The sequence below is a fragment of the Cibotium barometz genome, chromosome 30 (genome assembly GCF_041138505.1).
Source record: "Cibotium barometz isolate CiBa-2024 chromosome 30, ASM4113850v1, whole genome shotgun sequence".
Taxonomy (NCBI): Eukaryota; Viridiplantae; Streptophyta; class Polypodiopsida; order Cyatheales; family Cibotiaceae; genus Cibotium; species Cibotium barometz.
The window spans coordinates 13,273,053-13,288,979 of record NC_141075.1 but is presented as its reverse complement, the minus strand read 5'-3'; the positions used below and the strand labels follow the sequence as shown (position 1 = coordinate 13,288,979).

General features: G+C 44.8%; 1 protein-coding gene across 5 annotated transcripts in view; it reads right to left on the bottom strand.

Annotated features, from left to right (window-relative positions):
• Positions 1–13,393, bottom strand: part of LOC147621180 (ubiquitin carboxyl-terminal hydrolase 18-like) — a 45,113-nt gene extending 31,720 nt beyond the window's left edge. Inside the window, exons 1-11 of one of the 5 annotated variants that reach the window (XR_015269773.1) lie at positions 12,730–13,382; positions 11,821–12,596; positions 4,773–5,025; positions 4,478–4,566; positions 4,077–4,162; positions 3,745–3,907; positions 3,520–3,643; positions 3,270–3,427; positions 3,090–3,174; positions 2,771–2,979; positions 2,597–2,658 (exon numbers count right to left, since the gene is read on the bottom strand). Coding sequence is in view for 3 of the 5 variants with exons in the window: in XM_086823907.1 (XP_086680033.1) it covers positions 2,597–2,658; positions 2,771–2,983; positions 3,090–3,174; positions 3,270–3,427; positions 3,520–3,643; positions 3,745–3,907; positions 4,077–4,162; positions 4,478–4,566; positions 4,773–5,025; positions 11,821–12,254 (1,667 nt within the window). In the remaining 2 variants the exon portion in view is untranslated. Of the gene's footprint in view, positions 1–2,596; positions 2,659–2,770; positions 2,984–3,089; positions 3,175–3,269; positions 3,428–3,519; positions 3,644–3,744; positions 3,908–4,076; positions 4,163–4,477; positions 4,567–4,772; positions 5,026–11,820 lie in introns of all 5 variants that reach the window. The other 4 variants (XM_086823907.1, XM_086823906.1, XR_015269772.1 and 1 more) reach the window with 4 other exon arrangements.
• Between the last annotated feature and the right edge of the window lie 2,534 nt (positions 13,394–15,927).

The following is a 15,927-nucleotide window of genomic DNA, read 5'->3' as shown; positions in this document are numbered from 1 at the left end:
GGTGGGGGCCCCTCTCTCCAACGGGGTCTGGCTGAAATAAATGCTCGAAACGGTTCTCTGAGCGAACCGTAGGCTCCTGGGGCCCCTCTGGAGAACGGGCATGGTGAAGCTGTTCCACACGCGGTGGACAGTGCCGGTTCTGCCTACGGCCGGCAATCTGCCACTCTCCTTTGCTGGTGGTAGCAGGAGAGGGGTTCTGATAATGCTCTGGGATCTCCTGTCTCGCAAGCCCTCTCCTCTGTTAGGAGAAGAAGGGACGCCGTTGGGAGGGAGAGGATCTGTAGCCGGGGGTCTATGAGACTGCCTTTTCAGGCAGGCTCGCGTGAGATGTCCCATCTGGTGACAGATGAAACTCTGGCTTGGAAGACTAGAATACTCCACCCTCCGAAGAATGGGGTCCCCATGGAGGCTCAGTAGAGATAAGACATGAGGAGCAGACTCCAGCGAGGCTATGCAGATGTGGAGCAAGGGAATCCCAGCTGCCCGCACAAGCATCGGGCGGCTGTCACAAAGGGTTCCATCACTTTGCAGATCACCCTGCCAATCATTGAGAGCAGGGGGAGAGACCTAGAAAACAGACTATGACCCGAAAGCCCACTACTCTTGCCAGGGGGTCAAACGCAGGCTTGAAGCCGTGAAAATGCCTGGGCCGTGCGCAACACCACGGGGCTCAGCCGTAAGACATGGTCTGCAGCCGCTGAGGAGTCGAGTTCAACCTGATAGTAGCCATGACCTAGAATGTGAATGTCTGAGATCTTTCTGGGTGTGCCAATGAGGCTGGCCTGGAACAGGACCCAAAGCTAGCTGTGTGCAGGGCGGCTAACCACAATCTCGCACACCAGGGTGGAAGCCTCCAAAGAGGCGACTGTTGAAGTCAGAAGCTGGAAATCCTCTTCTGAAAATGAGGGGCTCACTGGGGCGGTCTCAGCCAGGGATGATGGAGCGGCTGCCATATGGCATAGAGTCCTCCTGGGGGAGAAGGCCAGAAACAGAGACTGCTGAGCCCAAAAAACGCAAAACCCTTGCTGATGCTGAAAAATCGATGGCGAGGACACTGCGGCGGAGGAAAGTCTGTTGCAGCCTGACGGCCTGGGGGGTGGAATAGAGAACAGAGGCAAAGGGGGCGCCTGGGGGGGGGAGGGCAGATGCCTGGCGAAGCTTCACCTTCTCTCTCTCTCTCTCTCTCTCTCTCTTTTTTGCTTTTGTATCCATTTGATGATGATGATGTACACAGGTTTTGTCTCATAGGCCATTTTTTGGCCTTTAGAAGATGTTAATAAAATCTTTCTTTCTCTCTCTCTCTCTCCTGCCTTTCCCGGGAGGGGTTTGGCCCACTTGCACATGTGATACATGATGTGTTGGGATTTGGGGCTTAGTAGGTGTGAACACCGCCTGTGTGTGTGTATAGGATAAGTGTGCCATGCGTCATCAGTTCAGTGTGTGTTTGTGATTTCTATGGGTGAAAAGATAAGGCTTCAAGCCTACAAAAAAGCATGTACCTGGTGAAGGTTCAACACATCAATCAAATCATCATTGAGTCGTGCAATCTAGCTCTCTCTACAGCTTTGTCATCTCTCTCTCTCTCTCTCTCTCTCTCTCTCTCTCTCTCCCATCTAGCCCTCACCCTAGTACCATGTAAACCAACATGGTATCAGAGCTGTTATGAGCATCTCCCTCTACACACCATCTTCACTGCTGCGCCACTCCACAACAGTAGAAGACAAAGCATTCACAGACTTTATCTCAATGAAGAAGTCCCCCAAAAACTGAGTCTTTTAAAGTCATAGCTAAGCCAGCAGACCACATGATCCATATGCATAGGCACCAAAAACGTTTCTGAGTTTTGAAGGTTTTTTTTTGAAGGTTTCGTCCTTCACCTACAAAACCGCAAGTTATGGAAATATATATATATGAAATTTTAATTTACATATACATAGTAGAGGGAAGAGAGAGGAAAGAGAAGATAAGGGTAAGGAGGGCAAAGAGAGGGAGGAGGAGGAGGAGAAGAGGGGGCAGCATTGGCAAGTGCTCATTGCTTAGAGGGCACAGGGGCAACAGTCGGCAGCAAGGGGCACAGGGCGCAGATGTGGGGTGCTGGGGTCTCCAACGTGGGCAGATGTGGGGCTTGGGCGCAGTAGCGTGGAGACTTGCGCGAAGATGAGGATTTGACAGAAGCGTGCAACGGGCAAATTGGGGGCAATCGACAATTGCATGTGTTTTTTGGGGGAGAAAAAACAGGAAAAAATGACTTTTTAAAAGTGAACAAAATGTTTTGTCAAAAGTTTTGAAGGTTTTGTAGAAACGTTTTGTGACAAAACGTTTAGCAAGTTTCGCTAGACCAAAACGGGTTTTTTGGTGACTATGTCCATATGATGTCACCAAGTACAGAGAATAGGACCTGAATTTGGGTTAGGAGCTCAAATGCATAAACCACTGTGCCAGCCCCCCAACACCCCCCCCCCCCCCAACAAAAAACAAACACACACACACACACACACACACAGCCCTTAAAAATGAGGCTTCATTTTGCCAAGGTGTGCATGGATGTGTTTACGTGCAGATGTGTATGCGAATGCATGCATGTGTGAGCCTTTACCGTGTGTAAAATAGCATGTAAGCTCTCTGTTGCATCACCTTGTCTAGATCCACTTCCTTCACCTAGCCACCAACACACTTTATACTCATCAAAATCACAGGGACACAAATTGGAGGATCGAAATAAACTTGAGGGAACAAAAGGTATAAACCAAAACCTCAAACTTGAACTGACCTTACTGTCATCGATCTTGTACCAAGAACCATGCAGGTCCTTGACATAACAGATGTAATGCCCAAAGAAGGAGGCATTTAGCATATCGATGTGGACAATAACCCCATATAGTTGGTAATGGGGTGGCTTGTCACCCTCCTCACTCATATAAGGCGACATGTCGAGAATGTCTGGGAATGTCACCCGCTTGTTGAGCTTGCCAAATTTCCCTGACTAATCCAAAGTGCAACAAGAAGCAAAGTGAAAAATGCTGCCATTTTCATATAATTTCAAGTTCACAAAAGCAAGTTCTATTCCTCCATGAAAGGAATGTGCTAACCTGAAATCTCTTTAGCGCAATGGTCAATATGTTTGGAGCTTCATGCACAACAAGTCGTTTCCAGGCTTTGACATAAGCATTGCACCTGTAAAACCACACTTGTTCACTAGTTTTCGGTTCAGAGCCCAAGAGGGGAGCCTGTTGACTTGATACAGGGGTAAGAAAACACAGCAGACCCACCTGTCGCACTTGTATTTATTATCACCATCTAGCCACTCCGGAGCGGTAAACTCAGCCAGTGCATCCTCCAATGTTTCAACATTGCCTTGGATCTCCACGGCAAGGTCCATCATGTTGTCATACTTGTGTGATTCATGATGGCACTGCATACATCTCACCTGATCATTATGCAAAACAAACCAAAGCAATCGTTTAGCACAAACATGCCTCACAAGTATTGAGCATGCCTTTGATACAGGAATATGCATACCTGTGACTGAAGGTGGCCGCCAAAAATATGCTGTATGAGGGTCGTCTCTTGTGTCCGTTGGTCGACGGCCTTCTCACCACCCACTTTTTCAAGACAAATGGACTGCATAGACTCGATTGCACACCTGATTCCAAAACCATTCCCATCTTTATCGATCCAAGGCAAGAAGGCCCAAAAGTCTCTTACAAAAGAGTATTCCAATAAGGCCCAAAGTGGTCAATTTACCTCATAAATTCATGTGCATCTTCTTGCCGTCCGTAGCCCAAGTGATTTCCAATGTTGCGTATTTGAGAAACTATTCGTATGGGTGAAAAGGGAGTCTGGCTTTCCCTTACTCTTGAAAAATGGTATTGGAGCTCGCACATGAAGCACCACCCATTCGTCCGGCCTGAACATGCATTATATAAGCCCAACGACATCTCAAAACAAAGCAGGAAAAAAAATGTGCGCTTTGTGTGTGGCATGCTCTCCTCAACTGGGAGGACTGTACTGTCAAGCCCAAAAAACTATCATATTGCAGAAAACATATGAGGTTACGAAGGCCCTAAGGTGTATACATTCTTCTGAATGGCGTCCTTCCAGAAGATAAGCAGTGAGGGGTCTCGTATATGTTAGACACTGCAAAACCACATTCGCAAAGCAACTGAACATACCACCAACAAAACACACATAGGTCATCATCAGCTTATGAGCCAGCGTTGAAACTAGAACCAGAGAAAGTCCAAAAGCAAACATTTTTAGACTATAAAAATTAATATTATCAGCAGGCCCTTGCCTATTGCAACATGCTGCCCATAAGGGGGTAAGGTCAAGGAACCCAACACCTAAATATATTATGTATATGTCCCATAAAAAGAAAAAGAAAAAAAAAGAAAAGAAAATCTCAAATTTGTGTGTGCTGTTTGTTTGGGTGAGAGGGCTAAGGAGAGATTGATTTATGTATATAAAATTTAAATACCTGTTACCACAGTTTATCAGGCCACAGGGGACAAGCTTCAGCCTGTTCCAGGTAAAAAGCTCTATAAAATGCTCGTAGGGAAATAAAATCTACAAGATAAACATCAAGGGTTAGAGTTCTATGTTAATTTTGTACTTTTTGTAAGTTCTTGACAAAATAACCACCTAGAGAATTAACTTTCATAATTTGTCCTATAACTTTCATATTTTCCAGTATTATAAATTAAACACCTAGAGAAAAATTCCTAAATGAACGTTAACTAAGTTGCTTTGCCAGGTTGAGAATAAAACATTACTTTGTAAGGTTTTGGGAGACTTTCGTCTGTCGTAACTGTCTCTAAGGTTCTTGATGGCTTTGAAGGAGCTGCTGGCAATCTCTCTTCTATTGAGGTATTGTTTGCATTTGAATCATCGTCCTTGGCAACAGGGAATCCCGAACCATTTGCCACAGCATTTGATTGTGCAGCAGTGCTAACTGACTGTTTCTCCAAATCATGGCATTCCTGTTTGTGCCCTTCACGCCAATGCTGAACTTGACATTGTTGAGAGCTGAAGAGAATAGAAGAATTAAACACATTGTGTCCTAAACAATGAACAAACAATAGTGACAATACATTTATTCAAGTGCTAGAGCCAACCACAGCCCTTTTTCCTTAAAGTAAAAAAGAGATGAAAACAAAACACCAAAAGGACAGCCATCCTTCATCATCCTTCAGCATGTTTCCCTCTCTTCCAGGGGTAGACATCATCTAGGACAGCATAGATCCATTTGGATCTCATTGTAACCGCATTCATCATCTAATATAGCTGCATTGCATTGCATTGACACATATTTGTCTATCTCTTAAACATCATTAAGTGCAGTTTAGTTAGACAAAGGTTGTGATTACTACGGTCAAATCCCTCGCATGTCACAGAAGAAGCCTGGCTGCAGCAGCCTGTGGAGTGGCGCAGCCGCCTGCAGAGTGGGCAGCCGCCTGTGGAGAGGAGCGCAGCCTCCTGCAAGGGGTGCGCAGCCGCCTATGGAGGGGAGGAGCGCAGCCGCCTGCTGTGGAGAGCGCAGCCGCCTGCAAAGTGGAAGGAAGTGCAGCAACCTGAGGGCAAGCGGAGAAGAGATGATGCCTGCCAGTCCTTTCCAAGCTGGTGAGGTGGTCTCTCCTTTGTAGGTGTTGGAGAGAGAGCACACGTCCAACAGCTAGCTGGCCCCCCCCTAGCTTGCATGGAGGCGGTCAGTTCCAAGGTGGGGGGTGCGTAGGTGGCCATGCACCCACCCCCACACATAAAGGGTTCCCTTACCCTTCATGATTAAAACGTGGGTGCCCAAAAATGGGTGCCCACCCTACCAAGGACACCAAGTAAGATTTGGGGAGGGTGTCCACTCATTAATGAGTGTGAACCTGCAACCTTATAAAAACAAAGGTTAAAAAGAATGCTATAAAATAAACAAGTGCAATACACTTACCACCTGTTCACACACAACAAAACTCGTCAGAAGACAGAGCAAACTTCACGACTCACTGGTGGCAGGCGTCCCCGCTGAGTAAGTGGCACGTCAAACAAGCAAACACAAGAATACAAGTCATGCGAAAACAGTTCCAAACATGCAAAACATGAATGCATGTGCAAATAGTATCATGGACATATCTCCCGTTCATGGAACAAGTACTAAACATCTGTCGGGCACAATGATGGCATGACAGAAAACATAAATCCCAGTCTTCCTATGGAGTGACAGTCCCATAGATAAGACGCGGATGCAGGCACGAGTCTCCCTATGGAGTGACAGTCCCATAGGCAAGACACGGCACAAATACTGGCTCTTCCATGGCGTGACAATCCCATGGATATAACACATTCCAGGTCATACACGGGTGGCACCAGTCTGGCTCCCGTCCATACAACACCATCCTGCTAACACACGGGTGGCACCAGTCTGGCTCCCGTCCATGTTATGCGAAAATACTCGCCCCTTCACATGAGACACCGGCCTGGCCTCAAGTGAACGAGACACAAATCTGGAGATGGACCAAATGGTCGGCCAATTGGTGACATGGACTGCTAGGGCTGACTGAAGCAGAAACGCAGGTTCTCAAGGGACTGGAGAAGCAAACACAGAAGCTCCAAGGGGCTAGATGAGTCTATGGCTGCAGGCATGTATGCTCCTAAGGCTGAGGATGAGAGGCGCCTGGCTTCTGAAGATTGAATGAATGTCTAAGCCCTATGCAAGCCTATTTATACTAACAAGGGGCTGGTCAAGTTGGCTGGTCATTTATTTAATAAAGTTTATGTTTATAAATGACATTAAATGCTAAATAAATACCATAAAATATGAAAAAAATACTAGATAAATCCTAGTAAATTCCCTAAGGCTTCTGGGATGTTCTAAATGATGCACAAGTATATGAATGCATATTATGCAAGATGCAGAGTGCTTTCTGATGCAAACCCTAAGGCTTCCACTGTCTCTACATGCATGAATGATTCTCTCCAAGTGGGTTAAGGGACTTGACTGACTGACTGACCCGCTAAGGCTGATGAATGACCTACGTAGCTCGTGCCTGTTATCCTGGACTGAGGATGTACAATGGGGTCACGGCAAACGACAAATATCATCCTACTGGGTTCTACTAATGTACAAATGTTGCACTGCTGATGATGAGCCAGTTTGTCACCATGCACTGAGTGCAGAGTGCATGTGACATTCCCTCTTGCTTAGCATGGCGGTAGGTTCATGGCTTCCAAGTAGTCCGCCAACAACTGGGGATACTCCTGGAAGAACTCCTCGTCTAGCCATACGGCTTCGTGGGTACCTCGATCTCGGAATTTCGTATAGAACTGACGTATCCGTCGACCGGAACCATGCTTCCAACGATGAAGAAGGATCTGCTCGGGCTCAATAACTTCTGCTTCGTCTAGCACGTCTGGTTGCTGTTCATCTAAAACATCAAACACTTCTAAACCAACATATGGTTTTAGCCAAGACACATGGAAAACATCATGCATTGTCCAACTGGTCGGCAATTTTAACTTCATGGAGACATCACTTAACTTTTTGACTATTGGAAAAGGGCCAAAACTATGGAATGAAAGCTTGGGACAATGTTTGCCCCCTGGTTTCAATCTTTGTTTCATGATGCACTAAGAGACCCAATCCCCTTCCTTGAAGTGGATATCTCGTCTAAACTTACATGCATGTCTGTGAACTGAATAATGGCCAGGCTCAAAATTGAGGACCAAACTGGGTTGAGTACCAAACTCTGCGAAATCGACATACTGATCTTCTAAGTCTTTTCCAGAGATGTTGAGAATAGTAGACTCCTGACTGGTCTGGATGCTAGTCTTTCTACTAAGAACATCTGCTACTACTGGGTTATGCTGACCAGGGATGTACTTGATCATTCCTCCAAACTGGTGGAAGAGCTGACCCTGTCTAGTGTGCTGAGCACTCCACTGGGCACTTGGCATCGTCAGGAGCCACTTAAGTGCTTGGTGGTCTGTGATGACTGTGAAAATGCGTCCATAAGGAACAGGTTTCAAATGTTTGCGAATTGACTGCTATTCTAGCTTGCCCGTGAAAGTCTTGGAAAGACAAGAGGGAAACTTACTAGGAAGTTCTGCTAACTGTGGGATACTGGGTGGGAGATCATCCTTAAAAATGTCTGAATGAGAAAGGAGATCTGCCAACTGAGGGACTGAAGATGATGAGACAACGGTTATTGATGAGATAGAAGCTCTCTGAGCATAAATCAATGCTCCTTCTGCTCCCTTGCACATAGCTCGTCGGGCTTGGAGATGAGAAATCATAGGAACACCAAGAATGCTCCTACCCCCCTGAGTCGTGACAGGCTCAGGAAAACCTTTAGAGATGATAAAGGTGTCCTGCCCCCAATTGGGAATAGATTCATACTGACGAAACCACTGGATTCCTAAGATCATGTCACATCCCAAAAGAGGAGCGACAATGAAATCTCGATGAAATGAAGCCTTTTGAACCTCAAAGGCAAATTGCTGTGCCTTCTGGGAAATGTGGGTGCGGAGACCAGGTGTAAACCCATCTACCTCCAAATGATAGGACACTAAGGTAGAGCTCATGTTGGTAGCCACCAACTGGGGAGAGATGGCGTCCTCAGAACTGCCCATGTTAAAAAGGATTATGAACTATCGGCCCTTGGCAGAGCCATAAGCTCGGATCACGCTTTTCTGTGTGGTTGTTGCCTAACCCTTTGCTTAGCATCAAGTACCACGCATGGCATGGGATGCATAGAAGGTAAGATATGAACCGCATTGGTGGTAGCAGGCGGGTCTAGAGGAGCGAGGGATACTGCGGCAACTGTGGTAGAAGGCTCCTTGGAGGCTTGCTCTGTTTACCTTTTTGGACAATCCTTCTTACCATGCCCTAAGATGTGACAGAAAAAACATCTGTTTTCTGACTGATACTGTCGTTGCTCCTCTGGAGGAAGATAACCTCCACTGATGCCTACTTGAGCCTTTTCCTGAAGGGTCTTCTTAGGCTTGGATTCCTTACCCCCTGAACTAGAGCTAGGACTGGTGTCTGTCTTAGTGTCTTTAGACGACGAATTACCCTTCCCCTGTTGGGGTTTGGTACTGGATTGTGATGACTGCTTGCGCTTGCCTCCGTTCATCTTCATTTCTTCATTTTGAGCGAGAGTCAAAGCCCGGTTATATGTACTGGGATAAAAGTTACGAACTGTGAACCGAATGTTAGGATCCAATCCACGAATGAATTGCTCCATCTTAGCCTGCACAGATAATCCTAGCTGCTGTGCTAAAGTAATAACCTTACCGGAAAACTGAAGCACTGGGGATCCATTCTGTCTGAGTCCATAGAACTCATCTTTCAGACCGGTCATGTACTAGGGCGGGAGAAATCTGGTCTTCAGGTCATGGACAAAGATGTCCCAGTCAAAGGCTGTGACACCTGTGGCCTGGTCTGTATGAATACTAGACCAATGCTGCCACCAAGTGACTGTCTCACCAGTGAGATGGGGAGCTGTAACTCGCGGCGGGTGCCCAGGGCCTTTGACACACTTGTTGATACCATCAATGCATACTAAAACATTTAAACATGGCCACAGCCTTAACACATATCCATCATCACTTTGCATAATACATAAAGCTGGACAAAACATCCATAAATGTTGAAAATGGAGCTTCCACACATGACACCGCATAGAGGCCGGAATAGGCCGATCCCCCCCCTGGAGTATTTTATTACCCAAGGAGAATAATATCATGTACAAGCTTTGAGGGCCTTACTCTCCCCACGGGAGATGCCGGATTATCCATATACAAATGCCATAACACAGCCCAACATGAGGCTACCAAGCCGGAGCATAGACTGTAGAAATGCCGAGCCAACAATATAATCCATATACCTCCGTGTGGGTACTGATTCTTCTCCAAAAACCACGGGTCTTCATGCAATAGAGCTAGTACAGCAAGTACAACTCTCCATTCAGCCGGTACAGCCGGTACAATGGCTAGTACAGCCGGTACGATGGTTGGTGCAGTAGATACGGTGGCTGGTACAACAGGTACAGCAAGTACAAATGTTGGTACAACATGTACAGTGACTAGTACAGTAGGTACAGTGGCTGGTACAGCAAGTACAAAAGTTGGTACAGCAAGTACAAGGACTGGTACAGCCAGTACAAAGGCTGGTACAACAAGTACAATGGCTAGAAATCATAATAAATGATTAAATACCCTTGCCTTCAGTATTTCTTCGCGATGGAAGCCTCCAAAACAGTCCCCAACAGCCGGTATTCTTCATGGGCAGCCTTCAAGAGAGAGAGAGAGAGTAGCCATCATTAGGGAAGCCTCCAACGGTGGTAGAGGCTAGTGTGCAGCAAGAGAGCCTCCATTAATGAAGAGAGAGGGCTCCAATTTATAGATTTGGGCCTCCCATGAGCTAAAATGGCAAGAGAAGGCTACAATGACAAGTGGAGAGCCACACAATAGCTGAAGTGACAAGTGTGAGGCCACTTGTCTCACTTTGATCCACTTTCTAACAAGTGTCAGGGCACTTGTCTCACTTTGGTCCACTTTCTTGCCACATGTCCCAATCTAAGAGATGGGTCCTTCCATAAACTTTATCTCTAAAAATATCCCAATTGGTAGACATTCTGTCATAGGCACTTTGCCAACTCTCGGTATTTGCTCAATTCCAGATGTAATGACGCGAACAGAATTTCCATCGGAGTCGGGCCAAAAATAGCAACTCTCCTAAATTTTAGGAGTGTGGTCCTTTGTATTCTAGGATAATCCCCCATTCCCAAAGCTTGTACTTTCCAAATATTTAGACATCCTGGAGTCCACCAGACCCCTTTCAGCCTTGAGTGGCTAGCAAGCACTGCCAAAGGGGCGCCCAAGCCTGCAAGGCGAGAAGGCCTACCCATAGGTGGCCAAACCCTAGCACACAGGGGACATGAGCAGTGCAGGCAGAGGCCTGGACAGGGCACAGGGTGTTGGACAGCATGCACAGGGGGCTGTGCGGCGTGCGTTGGCTGAACAGGTTGCGCAGCTGGTCTGGACAGCGAGCAGAGAATCAGACGAAGAGAAAAGGGCAGCGTACAGGTCGGTTGTGCACGTGATTGTGGAAGCGAGCCTGGGAAAACTTAAAATGTTCAAGAGGCAGGTTTGGTTGAGAAAGGCTTCATAAAGAGGTTCCCACAGCTTTCCATAAGCAACAGAAAGATGCAGAAGAAACTCAATTCTTTGCAAAGGGAGGTAGTAAGAGCAGATCACCACCAGCAGAGAGAAGACCACCAAAGGCGGGCACACCAAGTTGAATGCACTCTCCACACCACTCTCCACAACTATGCACCAGGGAAGGTTTCTTTCAACAAATTTTCCCAAAAAAAAACTCTTTAATCAAGCTATTCACATGAATGAGTAGGTTCAAATCCTACAAGAAGACATAGGTACTACACCCCTTTATCTACTTAGGTGCTACAAGAAGACATCGGTAACTGCGCCCCTTTATCTACTTAGCTTGTGCTGCCATAACCTGCTAAAGTAAACCTACAGTAAATCCATGCCAATGGTATCCGATGCATGTAACACCTTATAAGTCATGGAGACATATCTCACCAAGTCTTTCTTCAGTAGAAGGCATGTTAGAAACTAGTGAAAAAGTGCCTGAAAACAGTATGCAGCAAGCCTGTAAAAACTGCTTTCATGTGAAACTATTCCCAAGTGCCCTCTACTCCAAAAAATATGAATATGGTTGCGGTATAATGACTGAGCTTGATATAAGTTAAATTTCCTCTTCAAACAATGTCAAATACAACCTAAGGGGTAAAACAGGAATTGTCAACTGACCAGTACTTGACAGCTTTGCATCTGGAGCATTGCTTCTTGGTTGGATTCAAGCACACAGCACAAACACCGAGACCTGTAGATGCACGGCTGGTCCCTGAAAAAGATGCCTGCTTCACAACTGGACTGCTATGAGCAGTGGAGAAAGGCCCAAGTGTTGCTGATGTAACAGGAGTAGGATGGCTGATGATCAGAGATGACGAACTGTGATTTTGAACAACAGAGCCCCTTGTCCGTGTGAGCATGGATGAGAACTCCTCTGCTGCTTGCTGCTCTGCCCTGGCGACCTCTTCTGCTGCCAATCTCTGCAATTTGCGGATTTGGACCTTGCGGGCAGCTGCAGCCTTGGCGCGCTGAAGGATGAGAGAGTAAACCACCAAGACTAGAGCAATGGCCCATAGAACTGCTGGAATCTCAACATTCCCCACCTCATGCATCTAAAACTGATACTTGGTGCTTGCCTCGCCTGCATCAATGTGACCAAATGATGAACTGGGCGATGCCAGGAGCATGCAGAAATGGTTGAGTTTAGTCCAGGCATGCAGAACCCAGATGGGGGGATTCTGCTCTATGGGTTTTAAACCCAAATGGGCAAATTTTCCTGTCTTATGAAACCTTGTGGATCCAGGTAAGGCAGCTTCTGTCTGCAGGATATCTGACCAAATCAATTAACCAGCATGTGAAGCTCTTCAACATTTATCAGCGTACAGCGGTAGTGAGTGAGAAGCATTGGCCGGCTTTAAACGGAACCTCCTCCTCCTTTTGTTATGTAATGGGACCTTTTTTTTGTAACTAAAAAGTCCTCCAAATGTCAAAGAAGAAAACCGCCAAAAAAAAACCTGTGATAAAACTACGCCACAGTACCCAAATAAGGCAAGCTTTCCTTCAAAAAGAGGCTGGTTTCGATCAAACCTGTTGTTTGAGCGTGCGTGTTCTTCGAAAACGGCAAAACGAGAGTATCTTGAAATTTCTCAAAGGGGTGGGGGTTTGTAATAAATTGTTCTTTTATTTTAATTGATAATAACAGGAAATTCTCGCCTAAATAGAAAAAACCCACTAGCAAAGAGAGGCCTTATTTCGCCCACGTCGCAGAAACCAGATTAAAAGTCGCAGAAAAAGTACAAAAAAGGCACCCAACTGCGACCTGATGCAGGCGAAATCCCCGAATTTCACCGGAAAACCCACTGCAAAAAAAACGGAGATGAAATTCGACCAGCGAAGGAATACGAATTCGGGAGGAGACAAAACCTTCTGTCTGAATCAATGAACAGACCTAGTGCAAAATCAGCAGATGACATGCTCTCCTATAGATAGGAAGCATCGGTATGTGGCCTACATATTATATTTGTGGTGAAAGCAAAGGTTGAAAAGATGGTGGGTCAATTTTATGCCAAAAAAAGGGTTTCCAATTCAACAAAGAAGAAGGGCGAGGGCATCCAAAGCTGTATGGGGCCTGGGATGTTCTTGCTTAGTTCAGCAACAAGCTAAGAGAGAGACAGAGAGAAAGGGGAGAGAGAGACAGAGGGGACGATTCCATGCCTATAGGCTATGATGAATGTTGCAGTATTTGTTATTCACAGAGCAAAAGATATTTGTGATGGGTCATGACGGACAAATTTGATCATATATAACTTACCTTCATCTTCACACATGCACATGTAGGAGAAGACGCAAAATCATTTTGGAAAGCTACCAGAAAGGACAATGAGAATTTTCTTTGTGTACACACGAGAAAAGGTGGTGTTGGTGACGGTAGTGAGCAAGAGGCCAAGCATATACTTCCCCATAGCAACCTACTCTCTCTCTATTTAACCTCAGAGCCATGGAGCAAAGATGAGCAAGAGCTACATTTCAACACATTAGTGTGTATGTGTGTGTGTGTCAATGTTCGAAAAAAGTAGTTTGCACCTGCATATATTTTGAAATATACTTTCAAATTTTAAACTTGAAAGTACAAATACCTCCAGATTTTAAGAAGTCATAGAACAAAAGCCTTCAAAATTCAAGATTTTCCTATATAAATAATTTCACAATTTTTAGATGAAGGTTTTCCACTTTTTGGGAAAATACTTTTTTTCTAACACTGGTGCCACTGTGTGTGTGTGTGTGTGTGTGAGAGAGAGAGAGAGAGAGAGAGAGAGAGAAGCAAGAAAGGGGGAGGGTTGTGCATGTGTGTGCACATTTGCCTTAGCGTGCGAGAGAGAGAGAGAAACAAGAAAGGGGGGTTGTGCATGTGCGCGCACATTTGCCTTAGAGAGAGAGAGAGAGAGAGAGAGAGAGAGAGAGAGTCATTTTCTCATCACACCATCACGATCTTTAAACTTTTTTGCATTTAAAACAAAATTTGTACAAACTTCTAGAAAGTTTGGCCATGTGGGGAGTCTCTACATGAAAGATCAAGGCTAGATAATTGAAGTAACCCAACTACCTTACATTACAATACCAGAGGCTCACAAAGCCCTAGCCTTTTGAAAAGAGACAATTCCTAAATTAAATTTGCACAAAAATAATCATCTACTACATATTATCTACAAAGGCATACTCTCTTTACTTTAAAACTACACAAAAAAAAAGGTCCCTTAAGGTAGTGTAGCATTGATCAAAGCTCTTAAAAAAACCTTTAACTAATGGGTGGTTCTCCACTTCGTGATTTTTCCTTTTTTGTTCTTTTTGTTCATGAACAAGTTAACTCCTAAAAAGGTTGGATTGTTGTTTAATACCCTCGCACAAAATGGAGAGTTTCAAACATGACATTTGCACCATACGCATATATCATCATCCCCTTCTTACACGCTTTTTCCACCTTATTCTACTTTATAAACTAAATTAATCTTAAGTGTATTGTTTCATTTAAAATATTTAAGGGGGATTTAAATTATTAGTGGGACCATTTGGAAATAGCTCGTAAGCTTGTGGGACCATTTGGAAATAGCTCACAAGCTTCTGGCATTTCGTAGAACAAAACACATCAATGGAGCATAGCATTTAAGGTATTTCACCCAACATTTTCTAACAATAAGTAATAGTTTAGTTTCTTTGTGGAAGGAGTTCACATATCACAAGTGTAAGGCTACGAATCATTGACTTGCATGCTTGGGTGTACAAAAAACTTATTAAAGAAACACGTGTCCATAAAGCCTATAAGCTTGAAAAAATGGTATTGTGCCAGCTATGAGATACCAATATCACTTTGAGTGTAAACCCAAAAGATGCATCTAATTTGGATTACAAAGAAAAATAATCCAACTCACCATAGTCTCATCATCATGAACAAATACACTCTCTAGGACCATCATTATAATGTGACTGAACACTTTATAAATGCATTACCCTTAGGAATATGTCATTTTTGAATGGAGGAAAAAGCTCCGTGAAATGTATTATTTTCGCGCGCGCGTGTGTGTGTGTGTGCGCGCGTGTGTGCGTGTGCGTGTGTGTGTGTGTGTGTGTGTGTGTGTGTGTGAGAGAGAGAGAGAGAGAGAGAGAGAGAGAGAGAGAGAGAGAGAGAGAGAGCATAGTCAATGTTAGTAATTAATTGTTGAATTTGGTTAAGTTGGCCCAAGTTGGCATTACTATATACCCAAAGACATGTGTAAGTCTTATGAGCTTAGTTTATGCCTTGAAGTGGAGAACTTATTACCTGTCCCCTAGCCATTTTTAAAAACAATGTCAGGTATCCTCTTTCGAGTGTGCCTGTATACATATCATATGTATCAAATTGACTTTAGGCTTCCTATATACTTGAGCATGTCATTGTAGAAGCATGCATGGACATATGTTAATTCCATTATGCCTTTCTCCGCCATGAATAGACCATGAGAAGGGCCTTGTAGAAGCAGGCATGGACATCTATTGATTCCATTATGTCTTTCTCCACCACACAAGAGCAGTGTCGAAAATTCATGTATGTTTTAGTTAGCTAGCTAAAACTCTTTAGATGTGCTTCAAATTTCATATGCCAAGGGTTTTCCTCAAGTGTGAGGCCCGTGCAAAGACTGATGCTCATTGGATTACCATAATACCACTTTTAGGCTGGGTGTAAAGAACTTTTGGGTTCTAGATAGCCATATGCAAAAAACTATCCCCGTGGCATACTTTAACATGTCTAAA